This window comes from Poecile atricapillus, chromosome 29 (genome assembly GCF_030490865.1).
Source record: "Poecile atricapillus isolate bPoeAtr1 chromosome 29, bPoeAtr1.hap1, whole genome shotgun sequence".
NCBI classification, from domain to species: domain Eukaryota; kingdom Metazoa; phylum Chordata; class Aves; order Passeriformes; family Paridae; genus Poecile; species Poecile atricapillus.
In genome coordinates, this window is record NC_081277.1 from 809,952 (window position 1) to 828,270 (window position 18,319).

At 59.9% G+C, this 18,319-nt stretch overlaps 2 protein-coding genes across 2 annotated transcripts; one reads left to right on the forward strand and one right to left on the reverse strand.

Moving 5' to 3' along the window:
* The first annotated feature begins 541 nt into the window (after window positions 1–541).
* TM2D2 (TM2 domain containing 2) lies at window positions 542–1,717 on the forward strand. Its single transcript, XM_058859222.1, has 4 exons — window positions 542–778; window positions 856–943; window positions 1,012–1,127; window positions 1,240–1,717. The coding sequence occupies exons 1-4, from the start codon at window positions 591–593 to the stop codon at window positions 1,451–1,453; spliced, it is 606 nt and encodes a 201-aa protein (XP_058715205.1). The 5' UTR covers window positions 542–590; the 3' UTR covers window positions 1,454–1,717.
* Window positions 1,718–2,974: 1,257 nt separating this feature from the next.
* On the reverse strand, window positions 2,975–16,146 carry PLEKHA2 (pleckstrin homology domain containing A2). The gene is made up of 12 exons (XM_058859411.1): window positions 15,358–16,146; window positions 12,471–12,634; window positions 12,051–12,107; window positions 10,634–10,682; window positions 10,410–10,507; window positions 8,758–8,904; window positions 6,695–6,832; window positions 6,504–6,572; window positions 6,305–6,375; window positions 5,736–5,799; window positions 5,424–5,501; window positions 2,975–5,310 (listed from the first exon to the last, which is right to left on the reverse strand). Exons 2-12 carry the CDS (start codon window positions 12,609–12,611, stop codon window positions 4,972–4,974), a joined length of 1,251 nt encoding a protein of 416 aa, XP_058715394.1. The 5' UTR covers window positions 12,612–12,634; window positions 15,358–16,146; the 3' UTR covers window positions 2,975–4,971.
* Between the last annotated feature and the right edge of the window lie 2,173 nt (window positions 16,147–18,319).

Below are 18,319 nucleotides of genomic sequence, written 5' to 3' on the forward strand. Positions count from 1 at the left end.
TCAGTCGCTGATGTGGCCGCCGAGCCGCCCCGCTGCCCGTTAACGGCAACACAGACCCCTGAGAGCACTTCTCCGGCTCTAAGGTGTCTGCTCTTCGGGTGAGCGCGGCGGGCACCACCCGAGGGAGGGGTCCCCGAGCCCCGCTCGAGCCCCGCTTGAGCCCCGGTGGAGCCACAGCGACCCCGGGACTCGGCCCGGGACCGACGCACACCGCGAGCCCGCGCGCCGCACCAGCGCCCCGCCCCTCGCCTTCGCCCATTGGCCGCCAGCCCCCCCCCCGCCAGCCAATCAGCGCCTCGCCTGGGCGCACTCCCTCCGCCACCCCTTCACTGCCGTGCCCGCAGCTTCTTCCGCCTCCGCTCTGACTGCCTGCGAGCGGCGGGCGCCCATTGGCTGCGGCCGGCGGGAAGGGGTGGCGGAGGGCGCCCATTGGCTGTGACCGGCGGGGCGGGGTGGCGGAGGGCGCCCATTGGCTGCGGCCCGCGCGGCGGAGGTCGCCCATTGGCTACGGGCGGCGGGGCGGGGTGGCGGAAGGCGCCCATTGGCTGCGGCCGCCGCGGCCCGAAGGTGAGCGGGGCGGCGTTGCCGCCATGGCGCCGCCCGTGGGGTACGCGCTGCTGTGCGGGCAGGCCGCGCTCCTGCTCGGGAACCTGCTGCTGCTGCACGGCCGCGGCCTCCCGGGCAACGACACCGAGCCCCGGGAGCTGCCGCCGGGGCCGCCCGCCGCCGCCTGGGCTTACAGCGATCCGCGGGCGCCGCTCGTTCTGTGCACCTACCTGTGAGCGCCGGGCCGGGCCGGGCCGGGGGGGCGCCGCGGCCGCCGGGCCGCCCTCAGCACCCGCTCCGTTCCCGCAGCCCCGATGAGTTCGTGGAGTGCGATGAGCCGGTGGACCATGGCGGGAACGCCACGGCGCAGCAGGAGCTGGGGCACGGCTGCGTGAAGGTGAGGGCGGGGCGGGGGCGGCCCCGGTGCCCCGGGCCCGGCGGGCGCTGAGCGCTGCCCCGCCGCAGTTCGGCGGACAGGCCCACGGCGAGGTGGATCACACGCGGGTGCAGTGCCGAGCGCTGGACGGCATCGAGTGCGCCGAGCCGCGGAGCTTCCTGCGGGGCAGCCGGCCCTGCGTCAAGTAGGAGAGTCCCTGGCCCCCCCTGCACCCGCCGGACCGAGCGCCCCGGCAGCGGGGCCGGCCCGGCGGGGAAGGCCGGCACTCCCTGAGCCCGGCCCATCTTCTCTCGCAGGTACACGGGACACTACTTCATCACCACTCTGCTCTACTCCTTCTTCCTGGGCTGCTTCGGCGTGGATCGCTTCTGCCTGGGCCACACCGGCACCGCCGTGGGGAAGCTGCTGACCCTGGGGGGCCTGGGCATCTGGTGGTTTGTGGATCTGATCCTGCTGATCACCGGCGGGCTGATGCCCAGCGATGGCAGCAACTGGTGCACCGTGTACTGACAGGGGCAGCTGGCCCTGGGAGCCTCTGCTCGCTCCGAGCACCAGCCCAGGCTCTGCCCAGCACAACGTGGACTTTCAGAACCGTAACTCAGGGTGCACAGCAGTTACTCTTGGTTAAGGACTCTGTACCAACCTTGGACACAAAGTTGTTCAGGATATATTTTGCTTGTTTAAAATAATCTGGCTTCCCACTGCAAATAGTGACAGCTTAAGAGCTTGCAAACACAGGGTGTCAAACAAACATTAATAAAATCTGGAAGGTGACTCCATGTACTCTGAGGATTAGTAGAGTCTCAGCCACAGATGAGAATGAGGCCACAGGGTCATGGTCTAGCCCTGAGCCCCCCAGCCAGCCCATTAGACAAGTCCTGAGCCCTGGTTACCTTGGGGTCATGGGCCACCTGACACCTGGGAGCAGTCAGGGAGCTGGGAAAGGGCCAGAGGTGCCAAGAGGCAGCTCCTGTCTGTGTGCCAGGCACCCCTCTGTCTCCAGCCCCAGAACAGGGCACCTACAGCACCCAAAGGGTGCAAGAACCTCACACCCGAAAGAGGAAGCCCCACAGCTGCAGGTTAAAAACTTTACAAGCTGAATAAAATGGGAAAAGGAAGCTGCGACAAGTCCCCAGCAGAGCCAGACAAAAAATCTGTATATGCAAATGTCTGGTCACATTTGAGATAAAACAGCAAACACACACTCCCAGCTTGGCAGCTTCGTCTGGGGGTGGGGGGCAAATTTGTCCTGAAAATACAGCAGGGCTGGAAAGTCTGTGGAGGGGAAAAAAATCTGCAGTGACCTAGAAAGGAAAAATATAATAATCCCATGTGCAAGAGACCACTGGTCATTAACAGCTCCCGTGTCTCCAGACCCCCACTGCCAGCTCACAGCAGGATCTTGGTCCAGCAGCCTCCCTCCTCCCCAAAGAACATCTGGGACCTTAGTCCAGAAAGGGCTGTGATGTCCCTGCCCTCACTGCACACTGTTCCCCCAGCACAGAGCCCATCCCCTGTGCAGGGCAGCGGCATCGTGAGCAGGGGGAAGCACCCACCCCTGCTCCTGGGATCTCCCCAACTGCTGCACCATTCCCCAGCCTGGGGGGACAGCATTCAGTGCTCCTGGCACCCCTTACCCAAAATACACAGTGCAAATGGACAGCTTGGGAAAGTAATTGGGATTTCCTTCTTTATTTAAAAACACAGGGGAGAAAGGGCATTGCAGCATTTACAGGCGAGGCATGGGAGGCAGGTAGCCCCCACCCCGGGAGTCACGGAGAATTGCCTGCGAGGGCCCCAGCCCTAAGAGCACTTGAAATCCCCAGCCAGCACTTTCAAAACATCTGGAATGAGAATAGCAAACCCCTCTCTCCCACCACACTGCCCGTGACAGGCACCCCGAACCTGCAGCACCCCCAGCAAAGCCCCACAGCACACGCTTCAGGAGGGAGCAGCTCCAGGGGGATGTGTCCATCCCACACCTGAGCCAGGAGTGAATGCAGAGCTGAGGGAAAACCAGTTTCTTTAAAATAACCACAAAGCCCCATCAAGGTCTGGCTGCATCCACCCACACCTTTGGAATGGGAGGGAAATCCCTCCCTCCCAACAGCACCTGTGTAACAGAGGGCTCTGGAGCCCAGCTGAGCTCCACACTTGTCTGAACCTCACATTCAGCCTTTATGCTGTGCTGGGATGCAGGAGGGTGGGAATGAGCAAGAGAAATGTTGCAATAGTGCTGGAGCCACTGGTAGTTTCTGCTCCTGGATAATTAACCTCAATTGTGCAACCAGCCTCTGCTTTACCTTCCCAGGCCTGAAGAAACTGTGCAATTATCAAGCACCAGGAATACTCAGGAGTCTGTGGTTCCAAAGCCTTGCACAAAGGAACCATCATCCCTCTGCATTCCCTGCTCTGCAAAACCAAGATCAGAACGCTGTTACCTAATGCTGTGACTCTGATGGATGGGCTTACCAAACTACTAAAACATTCTTGAAATAGTGTTAGGAGCCAAACAGCAAGTCAGCCTAAAAAAATGAAAGTTTCAAACTCTAGTGCAAATAAAGAAAAAGGGAGCAGAAAAGGAACAGCAGGATCTAGGTAGCTACAATTAAATAATACTAACACTCACCTTGTACCATTTGCATTGAATCCCACTCATTTTCCTGGTCTCTGTGTTCTCCAGAGCCTCCACACAATCCCCTTTGAGACCCTCTTCCCCCTGGACTTGGGGGACCCCATTCCTGCCTCCCCAGCTGCACGAAGCTCCACTGTGCCCATCCTGCAGCAGCCCTGCTGGTCCCACAGGGGACTGAGGCAGGAGGAACCACTGGGACCGCATTAAGGTCAGTCAGGCTAATCAAGGCTTGGGCTGAGGATGAGGCACAGCTGTCAAACAGCTGGAGGCCCCAAAAGGGCCGGGACAAACCAGATGTTCTGCTCCTGGGGAACACACTGGGCTGAGCCTGCAGAGCAGAGGATGTGTCATGGCCAGGGAAGTGAAAGGGAAGCTGAGTTCTCGCTCGGCACCCGGGGATTGCACACACTCGTGGGGTGAAGGTATCAGACGATCTCTCTGCTGAGGGAACACCTGGATTTTCTACATACTATTCATCACACCTACAGGAGCTCATTTGGTTATGGAAATGACGATTCACATTGCTCTAGAAACTCCTGCTGGTTTCCATCTCGGGCAGGCAGTGGGTGAGTTGGCTGGACAAGTCTGCCCAGTTCCATCAGGTGCTCGGTATTCCTTGCTTTTTACTAAAAACCCTTCACCACCTGGCACAGCTATCTGTGCCCAGGTGTGTGCAGTGCAAAACTGACACCGTACCTGAGGATGGACAGTGGGAGCCACTGTGGCTACCTGCCCTGGCTCCTGCTCAGGAAGCACCAGAAGCCTTTGAAGGGGCTGAGCACCTGCCCAGGCTGGGGTTCAACAGGAGCCACAGGTATAAAAAGACTGAATCAAAAGCCAGCAGATTGCTGATAAACCCTTGTGTGGGCAGTGGGAAGAGCTGCTCTCTGAGGGAATAAGTCACTGTAAGGGGAAGCTGCAGTGAGTCCCCTGCGTGGGCAGCTGCAGGCTGGTGTCTCCCAGCTCTGCCCTGGGGAATCTGAGCAGCATCAAAGGGGAGAGAAACACTTTGCAAACACAAGAAAGGCTACACTCCCCCTCCTCGTGCCTCCAAGACCTTCTGCCACTTGATCCAGACCTGGTTTGTGGGGGAAATGATGCAATTGCAGAAGATGTCCCCTCATACAGGTCCCAAGCATCTCCTGCCCTGCACAGCGAGTGCCGGCAGTGCCGGGAAGCACCATCCAAGACATGGAACCAGCGGGGCCAAGCGTGGGCAGGAGCAGCCAGGGACCCCGCTCCCTGCAGAGCAGGGAGGGGGATGTGGCTCCAGGTGGATCCTGAACTGCAGGAAGGGCTGTGGTGGAGGGAAGGGACCACCTCGCACACCCCAAAGTGCCCCCAGGGATCCCCGCAGCCAGGCAGGCGGAGCCGGCGGTGGCTCGGTGCCCGCTCAGACGTCTGAGGTCCGGATACTTTCATCATCCAGGTCAAAGGCAAACGGCTTCCCCTTGAGCTGCTGCGGCTCGGAGCGGTGGCGCAGGCGTGTGCCACGCGTGGCCGTGCCCTGGTGCACCGCGAGCGCCGGCACCAAGTCCCTGAGCGGGGCTGGCAGCTCCCCCAGCGCCGGCCGCTGCCCCTCGGCCGCTGGCACCGGCGTCCAGGGCTGCCAGGAGCTGCTGGACGGTGCCTTGCACAGGGCTCTCCGCTCCTCCGCCGATGGCCGCGGCTGAGAGGGGCCCGAGGAGCCCCTGGGCCTGGCCAGGGAGCTGGATCTCACAAAGGACATCTCCTGCAAGGACACAGCAGAGCGAGGCTGCTCAGATAATCCATGAAATAACTATCTTGTACATTGGCACAGTCTCCATCCAACACTAAATGTGAAACTGAAAGTACATGACCTACCCTGGGGCGGGTTTTCAGGGCCTGCACTGCCCCTGTGATCGCCCGGATCCAGCTGTGCATGTCCTCGGGGCTGTCTGCCTGCAAACACAGCAGCCCCAGTGAGGCTCAGCTGTCCTGGCATTCCCAGGGCTCAGCTCTGCCTTCTCTTGCTCTCACAATCATTATAAATAATCCCACGGGAGAATTGAATCCTCACACTCATGTGTTACAGCCCCATCTGCTCATGTTCACTGGCAAAGGGCTGTGGGGAACATCCCATTCCTGAGAGCTGAACTTTCTGCCCCAAAAATTATCCTGGCTTCAGCTGCTCACCTGGATGTAGAAGGTCCTGGAGCCCGTTATGATTTCAAAGAGGTTGTCTCGCATCAGGAGGTCACTAGAAACAGTGAGAAAGGGACAGTCACACCCCAGCAGCCTTTGTGGACAGGAAAACCCCTGTGTTTATCCTCATCTCTGGAGTGTGCAGGGAGGAACCTTGGATCTTATTGGGATTTTGAGAAGAGTCCAGACCCCAGGGAGCTTCAGCCAGAAACCCCCCAGCTCTACCACCAGCCAGCAAACCCCTGCCCTCCCCCACCATAACCCACTGCACTCCCAGCTCATTTTAAATATCAGCTTGCTATTACTTATTAGGAATGCACAGTTCAGAGATACATTAATACATTGTATTTTTACTTTAGCTGAAGAGGTTTGTTTTCTTAGGTTATTTTCCATTGCCAGTCTTTAGGTTACTTTGATTTTATCAGTGTTTGCTGCAGTAACTTGTTCCCGAGACACTGCAGCCCCCTGGGCTAGGTTAAGGCCAACACCTTGAGAGCACCGGCTGCTCTGGCCTGAACCAGCCTGGGGCCACGGCAGGGAAACGTGGCTGAGAGCATTACCCAGACTTGACCAGGCACTCGTGGGTTTTGCAAACATCTTTCAAGAGAATCGAACGCAAAGGCTCCTTGTCCTGCAGAGGCGAGAGGAGACAGTGTGGGCTTGGCTGGCCCCAGGGCTGGCACGTGCCCACCCCAGGGTCCCCGTGCCAGCACAGCAGCAGTGCCAGAGCCCTGCTCCAGCCTCGGGGGAGCTGTTCACCTGCTCACACTTGTAGTAACTGATGGAAAACTCATCCAGAACAAAGTACCGCCGCTTCCAGCTCTTCCTCTGCAAAAGAGAAAGAAACCGCTCGATGCTGGGCCCTGCCTCTCCCTGCCTCGGTCCCGCATCCAGAGCGACCCTGGGGCAGCCCGGGCTGTGGGGCAGCCCCAGCCCTGGCCAGCACTCACCACGTTGCCCTGTTTGACGCAGAAGCCGCTCTTGAGCACGGGTGGCCCTGCGGGCGGCCTGGCAGCCGAGGTGGGGATGTAGCTCTGCGAGCGCCGCAGCAGAGGGTGAGCGGCCACCTCGCTGCCCTCCCCACCATCCTGCAGCAGAGAGAGCCACCGTGAGCAGGGAGCCCATCCCTGCTGGAAGGCCATCCCTGCTGGAAGGCCATTCCTGCTGGAAGGCCATCCCTGCTGGAAGGCCATCCCTGCTGGAAGGCCCTGCCCAGAGGCAGGAAAAAGCCACCTGACACAAGCCCCGAGTGAAGTGTGAGAGCCAAGGGCTCCTGGCAGTGCTGAGCATGGGCAGGGGAATGAGCCGGAGCCCAGAGCTGGTCTCTCACTGTGTGAGGCTTTCTGGGCTGCCCTGGTACTATTCACCCTTTTGGCAACCATGTGTTAGAAACAAGAAATTGTTAAAAACAAGAAATCAGAAGAGCTGCAGAGAAGCAATTTGAGGGCTGAAGATAATCCCCTGCAGAAGGGGAGTGAATAGAGCCCATCTGCCTGGCTCATCATGGACAAAGAGGTGACTCGACTGCACCACTGAAGGTATGAGGAAACAAGACCACCAAACAAGCTAGAAAGGAATGCTCTCCAATGGGAGAAAGCAATATACCATGGGAATAAATTGCTCAGAAAAGCCATAAAGTCTCTGGGTGTCATTTTCAGAGCTAAGTTCTCCCAAGGATACTGGAATGTTTGGAGTTCAGGAAGTGAAGCTGTCCCTGCCCAGGTGCAGTGCTCAGTGCTGTGAGCACAAAGGAGCTGTGGTCAGAACCATGTGCTCAGCACCCACCCCTGCTTTCCCTGAGCACACCTCAAGGGCCAGACCCTGCCCTACCCTCCAGCATCATCCCAGCAGTGCCTTCCCTTCCCGCCAGCAACACAGAGGATGGTTGAGATGAAACATCTTCTGCACTCAGCTTCTTCCCCATCCCTCCAAGCCCTTCCCCGCTTGGCTGAGGTTTGAGCACTGCCATGGCAGTGGGATGGCCACTGCCAGCCTCATACAGCCCCGCTTTGGGTAAATCTGCCTGCCCAGCACCTTCCACAGCTGCTTCAGTGCTCCCAGAACACACAAACAGCTTTTCATCTGGCCTCAGAGCACTGTCCAGCCCCTGCAGAGAGCAGAGCAGCACGGCTGCAGCACAGCCAGGACGGGGATGCCACCCATGGCCTGGGCTGTGCCACCTCTGCAGGCATCACACAGGAGGTGCCCAAAGCCAGGGGTGAGGACACTCCTGCAGCTGGGGTGCCACATGCCCAGGAGCTGGGGTGATGCTCCTGGCCGCTCTGGGGTGCAGCCAGGGCACCCACTCCCCACTGCAGTCCCGAGCAGCAGCGGCTGGGACCCAGCCAGGAAACCACGGACACGCCCAGGAAGCTGCAGCAGAGGAATGGCCATTTCCCACAGGGGAAGCAGCAAGAGCACGGAAATATTCTGGCAGCTGATGCACCACCTCCAGAAAAACCCCTCTGCACCCCACAACCTCTGTACACCCCTACATCCTGCCGAGCCCTGTGGCCAGGGAAGACTTAAAAGCATCCGCCAGCAAAAACTGCTGCAATGATCGAATTCCCTACTCTGTTTTTAGAGCTGCCACCGAGAAGAGCTGCAGCGAGACCCAGAGCTGGACAAGTGCCCAAAGGTGGGAGACACTGATGGCCAGGTGCACACCCAGCCATGTGCCAGGGAAGGGGATCAGAGCCACGGCCAGCGGTGCCAGCCACCACCCCCGGGACAGTCCCCCTGTGATTCCTCTGCCCTGGACACCCAACAAGATTCCTCTGTCCTGGGTACCTCAGGAGTGGATTTGCACCCAGGACACGTGGGTGGATGGCGATGGCCAGGAAGCCAAGAAGCTCCATGACCTCCTCCTCCTCCTCACTCCCCCTCGTCTCATCACACTTCAGAGTGAGACAAAGCAGAGGTGTTCAGGGTGCTCAGAGCAGCCACTGATACCTGCAGGGCCAAGGGTTTGTAGGCACACAGTTTCCAGAAATGAAAGTGCAAAGCAGCTCACCTGGTTGATAGAGATGGGTGTGTGGACCACTACTCCTGCAACAATCTCGGTTTTGTAGGCCACCTGGGGCTTCCTCTCCTGCGCCTGGGCCACCACAGAAGTCTTTGTGATTTCTGTGGCCGGTGGGACGCTGCCACCCTTTGGTACCTGTGGGAGAAAGGAAGGGATGAGGGGCACAGGATGCTGGGCATCCCCAAACCTGCACTGGGCACCCCATCTCTGTCTAATGCAGCAACATGCCTTTAGAAAACAACTCTGGCCAAGCAGCCCAGTTAGGGAGGGTGTGGAACCCCCTGGGAGACAGGAGACACCCGGAGGAGAGATGAGAGGAGCTCAGTGATTACGCATCCCTTCACAGGAACCTGTGATTTGCCTCTGCAGCTCAGTGAGTTTGTGGGACGCTTGCTCCTTTAATTGTCCCTGCTCTAGTTCCAGCCAGGCTTAATGAGGAGCTGGGTCTGGCTAACGAGGCTGAGCCTCATGGCCACAGCACCAGCCGGGCACTGCCGTGACCCCAGCGCTGGCCGTGTCCCCCCTGAGCGGCCCCAAACGCCTGGGCAGAGGCTGGGATGCAGCAACACGGCTCCCAGCAGGGTCATTCTCCCTTTCCCTTCCCAGTTCCTTCCTTCTGGCACCTGGCTCTGCACAGAAAGGGGAGTTTCCAAGTTTCCCTTCCCAGCCCCACGCTTCAGCTCCCCTAATGCCAGCCCCGCTGCTGCCGTGCCCACAGATTGGGGCAGGGTGGCAGCATCACCCTGGTCCCGGTGGCCCCAGGTGTCCCAGCCAGCCTGGGACAACTCCTCCCTGAAGGGCTGGACGAGCCGGTCCCAGCCGGGGCGCGGCCAGAGCCGGGAAGGGCTGGCCAAAATCAGGGCATGGAGATCACCACGGCTTCTTGCAGAAGCAGAAGCTGCATCTCGTTCTGCTGTCACCCCAGCTGCCACCTCTGCCAGCCTGGCAGAATCCCCCTGCCCTGCAGGCTGCCCAGAGGCAGCGACCCTGGAGGAAAGTGCTGCCAATACACCCAGACAGAGCCCAGGCGAGCTCTGGCTACAGCTCTGTCCAGCTCTGGAGAGCGGGGACAGCTCTGGAGAGAGCGGGGACAGCCCTGGGGAGAGCGGGGACAGCCCTGGGGAGAGCGGGGACAGCCCTGGGGAGAGCGGGGACAGCCCTGGGGAGAGCGGGGACAGCCCTGGGGGGAGCGGGGACAGCTCTGGGGAGCGGGCACTGGGTCAGTGCCATCAGCTCACAGCTCCCTGAGCACTCCAGTACCTGAGAGGAGGAGGCAGATGAGCCCCTCTGGATGCAGGCACAGCCCCAGTGCCCCACACAGGAGCCGTGTGATGTTTTATTTACTCCAGGAAGAATAAAAACTGAATAAATAAGTTACTGAAGCACAATAAAGCCACCCTTTGACAGCCACAGTGAGGAGCTGGCTGGGCCAGATCCCTGCCAGCAGGGGCAAGAGGAGGAGGAGGAGGGCCTGGAGCAGGAGGGGATGTGGATGGCTCCAACAGGACCTTCCTGGGGCATGGCTGCTGTCCCCCACAGCTGGGCTGGGAGGGCAAAGGAAGACACACAAGTAAACCCCAACCATAAGGATCCCTGGGGATGGTGGAAGGAACAATCGAGAAGAGCTTTAAGTAACCTACCGTGATCTTACTGGCCCTGTTCAGTGCCTCCACCCAGTCCTGCAGGTCCTTTTGGTCACTGGCTTGCAAGAAATAGCGCTGGGACAGAGCGTTGATAACTGCCAGAGAAGGGAAGGACAAGGAGAGCTGGCAGCAGCCAGAAGAACTCGTGGGACAGGCACCACACTGAGCTTCCTGAGGCAGGGTGTCCCCCCACAGAGCCCACCAGGACCCCACTCACTCACCAAAGCAGAATGGAGTTTTAGGCTTCTGTTTCGGGGTGGCAACGCTAACCTGTGACAGAGCAAATCAGGGGAAAAATGGAGTTAACAGCACAGCCAGAGCTGGAAGTTTCCACCCATCCACCCTGCTCCCTGGCTGGGCTCTGCCACCCCAGACAGGACCCTTGAGCAGGACCCCACAGATGTGAGGACAACCTGAGCCTCAGCACAGCTGTGCCAGCTGAAGGGAACTGGCCACACGAGCAGAGGGTACTGGGTCCCAGGGGAAATCAGCAAGGAGCCAGGACCTTCATCCCCTGCATCCCCTCAGGCCCTGGCTCAGCAGAGGACAGAAAGCTTTCAGAGGACCTGAAAACATCCATTCTTCTGGATTAACACAGCCACTCTCTTCAGCAATTAAGAGACTTGAGGGAAAATAGCAGTGGTTTTTCCCTGAAGAGTAGGAATCATTTATATAAGAATAATATTCCTTGAGGCTCCACAAACAGCATTCATGGAGTATTTATTCTGACAGTCCTCCTCCTTCAAAGACAGTCCATAATGCTTTAAATATGTTTTCTCAAGCAAACCTCCATTTTTCTGGTATATTTACTGTTGGTAGTTCCAGCCACTGACAGAACCCAACCCCACAGTTTGTGACCAAATGCTATCCTGCAGCAATTTTCATTTAAACTAAAACCTATATAATTTGTGAGGCTCTTTCCAAAATGGGGAAGGCTCAGCCTCTCAGCATTGCTTCATCTGCGCTTAATTTATAAATCATGATTCAGCAGGAACAGAAAGATCTGTCCAATGCTATATCCAGCTCCAGGATAAAGCTGAGTTGTGCCTGCTGTGGCAGCCACCAGCCCCCCGGTCCCCCCCCAGCAGCTGAGGGGCCACTGCAGGAGGAGGAGGATGGTGGCAGCTCCACTTCCCACTGCCACAGCTCCACTGGCACTCGCTGCCTGTGTGACACTTGGTCCTTACTGCACTTTTCCTGCCTTTCCATGGGGACTGGATAACACCTTTAAGACACACAAGTGAGTTTCCAGGTGGTCTCATCCTTCAGGGCACTGCCCTCTGAGCACGGGGTGAGCTCCTGAAGCACTGCTCAGGCAATTGCCAGCTCTGTGTCCAGCTCACACCGACAGCACACTCCTGTTCCTGGCCCTGGCCACTCCGTGTCCTTCCTCACAGCAGAGCAGTTCCTCTTCCTCCTGCAACCCAGCCTTGCACCCTGTCCCACCCCTGTGGGGTCCCTCACTGCTTCCCACAGCCCCACGCAGCCTTCATCTCAGGGACACGGTCACGAGCTCAGGCAGGACCAGGACCTGGCCTTGGGTGCTTCCAGAGCAAGCCATTGCCTCTCCTGGAATGCCACAAGGGTAAGGGGAAAACAGGGAGCACTCAGCTTCCCTCTGCCCCACCCCAACATTACCTTGGAGATATAGGTCAGCTGCAGAGATCCGACAGCACCTGCTCCAATGGCCAGGTTCTGCAACACACAGAATGAGCAGTGAGAGGTAAATGACAGGGAGAAGGTGGCAGGGACAATCCAGCCTGTCGTTTGTGCCCTTGGGGTCAGGCAGTCGCTGCCATCCTCACCCACTTCCCTCTCCTGCACCTGGCTCAGCCCAGAGCCCTCAGCAGTGGGACCAGCCCTGCTCTGCTCCTTGGGACAGTCCTGGAGAGGTCACAGAAGGGCTGGAGCCTGGCTCAGCCATGGGACACTGACCATGGGACACTGACACAGCAGGCAGCACCCAGGCAGACCCGGAGCAGGCGCCTGCTGCAGGGAGGCTGGGATGTGCCTGCACTCACTGACAACTTTACAGACACGCCTGGCACGTGTGCCTACCTGAGGATTGTCCATGTACCACAGCAGGTGGTTGGCCTGGGTGTCCAGGATGAAATACCTCCGCAGAAACTTGCCACAGGTCTCATTTTCTTCGATGTCCAGGAAGCCGCAGATCCGGTTCTGTCGATCCAGGTACGGCATGCCGGGCTCCTTCTGGCATCACCCTGCGGCGCGGGGCAGGCAGGGAGAGGTGGGCACCTGCTCTCCAGGGAGCTGCTCCCGCATCTGTGGCCACCCAACCCATCCCAGACAGAAGTTCCAGGATGCCAGCGCAGTCACTCGGCCAGAGCTGAGCTCTCCAGAGGGAGGTGGAAGGGACAACTCACCAACCCATCACTGCCATGAGCCACCAAACCCCACGAGAGAGGACAACGGAGCCACAAAGGGTCTGACATGAGACACCAGATCCCTGAGAACTGTGGCACAAAATAATCCCAAAGCAGTGTGCTAGAGAGAGCCTGAGCACACTCCCAGGAAATAGGGAACAATCTGCAACTCCAGCAGAAAATCTGTGCAGCCAGGATGTGGAGTCAGCAGGGAAAACAATGACCCATCACGGCAGGGCCACGCTGTGTCCCCAGCTCTGTCACGGGCACGGACCCTCCGCAGCACTGACCCCACCCAGGGAGTCTCCTTGGAGGCCCCTTGGCTGCAGGGGGAATTCTGTCAGCACCTCCAGCCCTGTGGGGAGGGCAGGAGAGGCCGGGGTGGGCAGGACAGGTCTCCCTGCCCGGGCAGAGCAGGAGGGCAGTGACGAGAGCAGCCGTTACCCAAAGGATGTGAGTGAACCCAGTGTGGTTTGTCTGGCAGGAGAGTGGTGATCACACAGGTGCCAGAAGCAGAGCTACACAAATAAAAGAACTCATGCAGAAAAGGAGGAAATACTATTTTTGAGCTGCAGTGGAGTGGGGCCCGGGGAGGCGAGGGTTGTGCAAGAGCTGGGGTGCAGCTGCAGAGGTAGAGGAGGCAGAAAACAAATCAACCTGCTGTCAGGATCTCGTTTTATCACCAGCATTGCAGAGACAGATATTGGGGCTTGGCTCATGGGGACCATGCTGCTGCAAGGGGAGAGGCTGTTCTAGACCAACAACAGTGCAAGGGTTTCTGTGGGCACTTCAGGTCTCACTGCTTTTTTGTGGGGTTATTTTATGGTGGGGAAGCACATGGAAAGCCAATCCCTAGGTACCTTCAACCATACCAACATGTTCAGACCAAACCTCACAGACCCTTTTCTGCTGGCAGCAAAGGTCTAGAGATTTCTGCTTAGGAGACAGATGAGGAAGAAGCAGAATGTGCCACAGGCAGCACAGAGACAAGACCCAAGCTCCATGGGACACCTCTTGGGAGTCTCCATGTCCCACCACCACCATCCTTCATTACCACGGGCTCATCTGGGAGACCACAAACCAGCTCAGCCCTTCTGTGCACACTGACCTCAGGCTGCACCTGGGGATGCACAAACCTCTGGGCAGAGGAGATTTGGATTGCCCCACACTCTGCACCAAGTCAGCCGGATTCCTGTCCCCTCACATCCCACTGCCCACACAAGACAAATGATCTCTCTTTGGAGCCACCAAGAACTGCACTTTCCCATAAGAAAATGACAAAAGTAGCATCTCCAGCTGTGCTAACGTGGGGCACTGCTCAGGAAATCCAGGAGGGCCAGGAAATACTCAGCTTTCTAGTGAAGTGTATCTGAGACTTCCAGGACTCTTTCCAACCTCTGAAGCAATTGGCATGCCAGCTTTTTCAGTCACAATATCCCACTAAAACAGACACCCCTTACCTGACTCATGGCATGGCAAGCAACTGGGCTACAGAAGATTTACAGCAAAAGCCCCTCGCCTGCCGGGGATAAAGGGAAGTGCTCCCCAGGGAGAGGCAGGAGGTGCCGGGCACTGTCCATGCAGCACCCGAGTCCCCTCTGCAGCCACGGCTGGCTCAGAGGCCTCGTGTGCAGCCACACAACCAGACTTTCCAGGAAGCACCTCAGGATGCCCCTGCACCATCACAGCTGCCTGTGCCCTGCCATGGCCACAGGAGCAAGCCGGGAACACTGTGCGGCAGAAAAACCCGAGGAAACGGCAGACCCGACATTTGGAGCATCACAGCTCTGCTTCCGGGAGCTTCTCCTCGGCACCTCCCTGCACAGGACCCATCACACCTGTGGGCAGCCACAGCATCCTCCTCCTCTCCCACACCTGTCCTGGCGCCCCTGGGGTGCAGGAGGAGCCTCCCGCAGGAGGACCGGGAGCTCCGTGCCCCGTTCCCTTCCTCACCTGAGCTCCCGCTGTGACGTCTGTCCCGACCCACAGATGGGGAGCAACTCGCTCCTGCTAATTTCAGATATTTGCCTTAATGAAACTGTTAATCAGCCTGATGGGAAGAGGCTCGGTGCAGCCTTCGTCTGCCACAAAACAGCCGGAGAACACACGGAATAGCTGCAAACCCCTGATCCCCTCCACACTCTCGCCTCCGAGCCCCCAGACTTGGGGACGGTGCCGCGGCGTATCCGGAGTTCCCACGGGGACCCCTCCTCTCCTGGCAGAGCCCCCTCGCTGCCTCTCGCTGCCCCGGCCCCGACGCTTCTCTGCAGGAACCGTCGAGCAGAAGCCGCTCGCCCCGAGAGGGATCGACTCCAGCCCTGGCACGGATGATCCAGCTGCAGGAACCGGAGTCTCCGCCAGGGACAGGGACACCAGCCCCGGGACCCCCTCCCCAGCGGCTCCCGGAGCGGGGCACGGGCGGCTGCAGCCGCTCGGCAGCCCGGGGAGCCGGAGGGAGGATGGGGACGGGGCAGCGAGGGCTCCGTGCCAGCCCCGCGGGGTCTCTGGAGAGCCAGCGCTGCTCGCAGGCGGCTCCGCGTGTCCCCCGAGCCCGGACTTACCCCGCGGGGTCCCTGGGCTGCGCATGGCCGGGGCCGGGCAGGGGCTGCGGGCGCTGCGCACGCCGGCCGCCCGTGGGAGGAGGACGGACGAGCGGCGGAGGGGGTGTGCCCCTGGATCCGCCGTCGCTTCTTTCCGGGTTAATTACGTCTGTCATTAGCAAACCCGGCCCCGGATGTGAGTGCGGGGCGCGGGGCGGCTCCGCGGGGCGGGGGGTCGGTGTCCGTCCGTGTCCGTCCGTCCGTCCGTGTCCGTCCCGCGCACCTGCTGCGGCCCCGGGGCTCCGCCGCGGGCTAAGCCGCCGGGAGGGGCAGGGGCTGCCCGGTGCGGTCCCGGTGCCAGCCTGTTTGGGCTCCTCTGCATCCCCCAGAGCCGCCCGGTCCCAGGCTCGGGGCCTTCCCGGTGAATCCCCCAGACCCCACACAAAAGCGCTCGGTCTGTGCCTGAGGCTGGCGCTGATGGGGATGAGCCGCCCACTTCGGGTCGCGGTTCCTGCAAGAGCATCTCTTGGGAAAGCTGCTGCTGGAGTGAGCTCAGGGTGGATTTGGGAGCAGGAAACAGCCGCTGCCCCCGCCCCCGTGCCGCCCAGGGGAAGCCACACTTTCTCTCCGAAACTCCATCTGGCTCCGAAGCACTTTCCCCCGGCGCGGGTGAAACCGATCCTGGTGCTGCCGCCGCCGAGGGTACGCGGGGATCTGGCTCACGGACACCGCAAGCCCTGTCCAGCCCAGGCTAGTCCGGCTCCTTCCCACTGCCGGCTGCCTGATCCCGGCATCCTGGAGGTCTCGAGCCCTTCCCCGACACCGCTGCCTCCCCCTCTCCCCACCCCTCCCTTTGCAAAGACTAAACTGTTCCAGGGAGTATTTTTATAGCGAGGCATCTCTGCAGCCCTTGTGACCCGCCGGAGCCTGGGGCAGCGCTGGCTTCTGTGCTCGGTCACACGGCAGCGACTCACAGCGCTGCTCTCGCTTCGTTCAGGGAGCCTGGCGCTTCTCCCAGGTGCTCCAAGGCGTTTTTCTGCTGAAACGTGTGTGGGGGTACAAGCAGCCCCTGGAACTCACTGAGACACCCCATTAGAGATGAAGGGGCGTGAGGGAAGTCCCGGGGCAGGGCGCGTCTCTTGCCCAGGACCTTTGGAGACTGCACCAGCAGCCAGAGCCCCAGGCAGGAGAACACCCTTCGTGTGCCGCGGGGAAGAAGCAGGATCCACAGCAGACAGGGAATAATCTGCTTTCCGGATGCTCCCCTCCAGCGGCAGCAGCCCAGGGACCCTCTGGGCATCTGTTAACCTTCACAAGACTGTGTCCGTGTTCTGCACAACTTCTGACCCTCTCACCCTCCAGCATTCACCGAGCTCTCTGTTCCAGCAGCATCCTCCAGCTGTGAGTTCCACGGCTGGATCTGTGCATGCTGAATTACTTATTTTCATCTGTTCAAACACGCTCTTTTCAGTTTCAATACCTGTTCCCCTTTTCCTCGTGTGCTGACTGGGGCAGATTCCAGCAGATGACTGCTGTTTGCTGCTCGCCCTGCAGCACAGTTCTTGCAGGCAAATTCTCACGGTCTCAGCCATCCTTTACTCCCTTCATCATTTCCCTTTCTGTTCTCCTCACTCTGTTCACTCTCTTTCACCATTCTCCCTCAGGAAACCAAGCCTCCCCGACCGCTCCTGGGGTTCCTAGCAGAGCTTTGAGCTGTGGGACCAGCAGGGTCCAGTCCACAGAGCAGCCTCACATCCCCCCGTGTCTCCGCAGCCACAGAAACTTGCGGAGAGCGGCCCAAAATCATCTCTTGAACCGACGGGGAGGGGGCGAATCCGCGCTGGCTGCGGGCTCTGCCCAGCGAAGCTCTCCGGGCCGGCACCAGCAGCCAGACGGGTTCGGGTTCGGGGCTGTTTTGGTTTCCCTGTCAGTGAGAGGCTCCGGAGCGGTTCTCAGCGGCAGCGTTTATTGAAGCGGGGCCGGTGGGGCCGAGCAGCCCCGGCCGCGTCCCCGGAGAGCAGCGAGCGGCAGCTGCGGCCCCGCCGCCCCTCGGGAGCGCTCAGAGCCGGCCCAGCAGCACCGCCCCGGCCAGCGCCGGGGCCAGCAGGCTGCCCGGGGCCAGCAGGCTGCCCGGGGCCGCGGCCACCCCCGCCCCGTTCCGGGAGCCCCTCGCCGGCCCGTTGCAGTCGTCGCTGAAGCAGCAGCGCACGGTGGCACCGCCGGAGCCGCCGCGACGCGCCTGGTCACAGAAGGACTTGTAGGAGCAGGATTTAATGACGCTGTCTGCAAGGAAAGGGAGGCGACACGAGGCTCAGGCGCTCCCGGGAGCCGGGACAGGACAGAGAACGCCTGAACGCAGCACGCTGCGGTGCGGGCAGGAATAAAAGGATCTCTCTCCTGCCCGCAAGAAGGGGGCACCTCCTGCTCCGCCTCGGCAGGTCCCCTGCTCCTCCCCAGCCCCTCTGGTCCCCTCCGAGACCCGACGGTGCTACCCCGCTTCCCCCAGTCCCCCCAGCACCCCGGCCCCCCAGCCCAGGCACTTACTGGGTGCGGTGATGGTGGAGCAGGCATCGGCGAACTGGGGGCAGCTGTGCGATCCCTGCTGGTTGCAGTCGTTCTCGTTGGATGCGACACATTTGTGGCATTTCAGCGCTTTACCTGGGTGAAGATGAGGAGTGGGAGTGACTCCTGCCACCGTCCCAGAGCCCCCAGTGCCCCGGCACTCTGTGGGTCTCCACAGACATGGTCAGCCCCAGGACCGGGGCTCACAGGTGAGGGCTGGCCCCAGACAGACTCGAGCCAGGAGCCGGCGCTGCCACGGCGTTCAGCAGGATGCAGGATGGGACCTCACCTGCCCCAAAATTAATGCAAAAGTCTTCCAAGTGTGACTCAAAATAATGGGAGCTAAAGCAGGCAGGTGAGCTGAGTCCTTGCGCTGCAAAGACTCCCTGAGAGTTCTGGAATTCCTTTTACAGCAAAAATA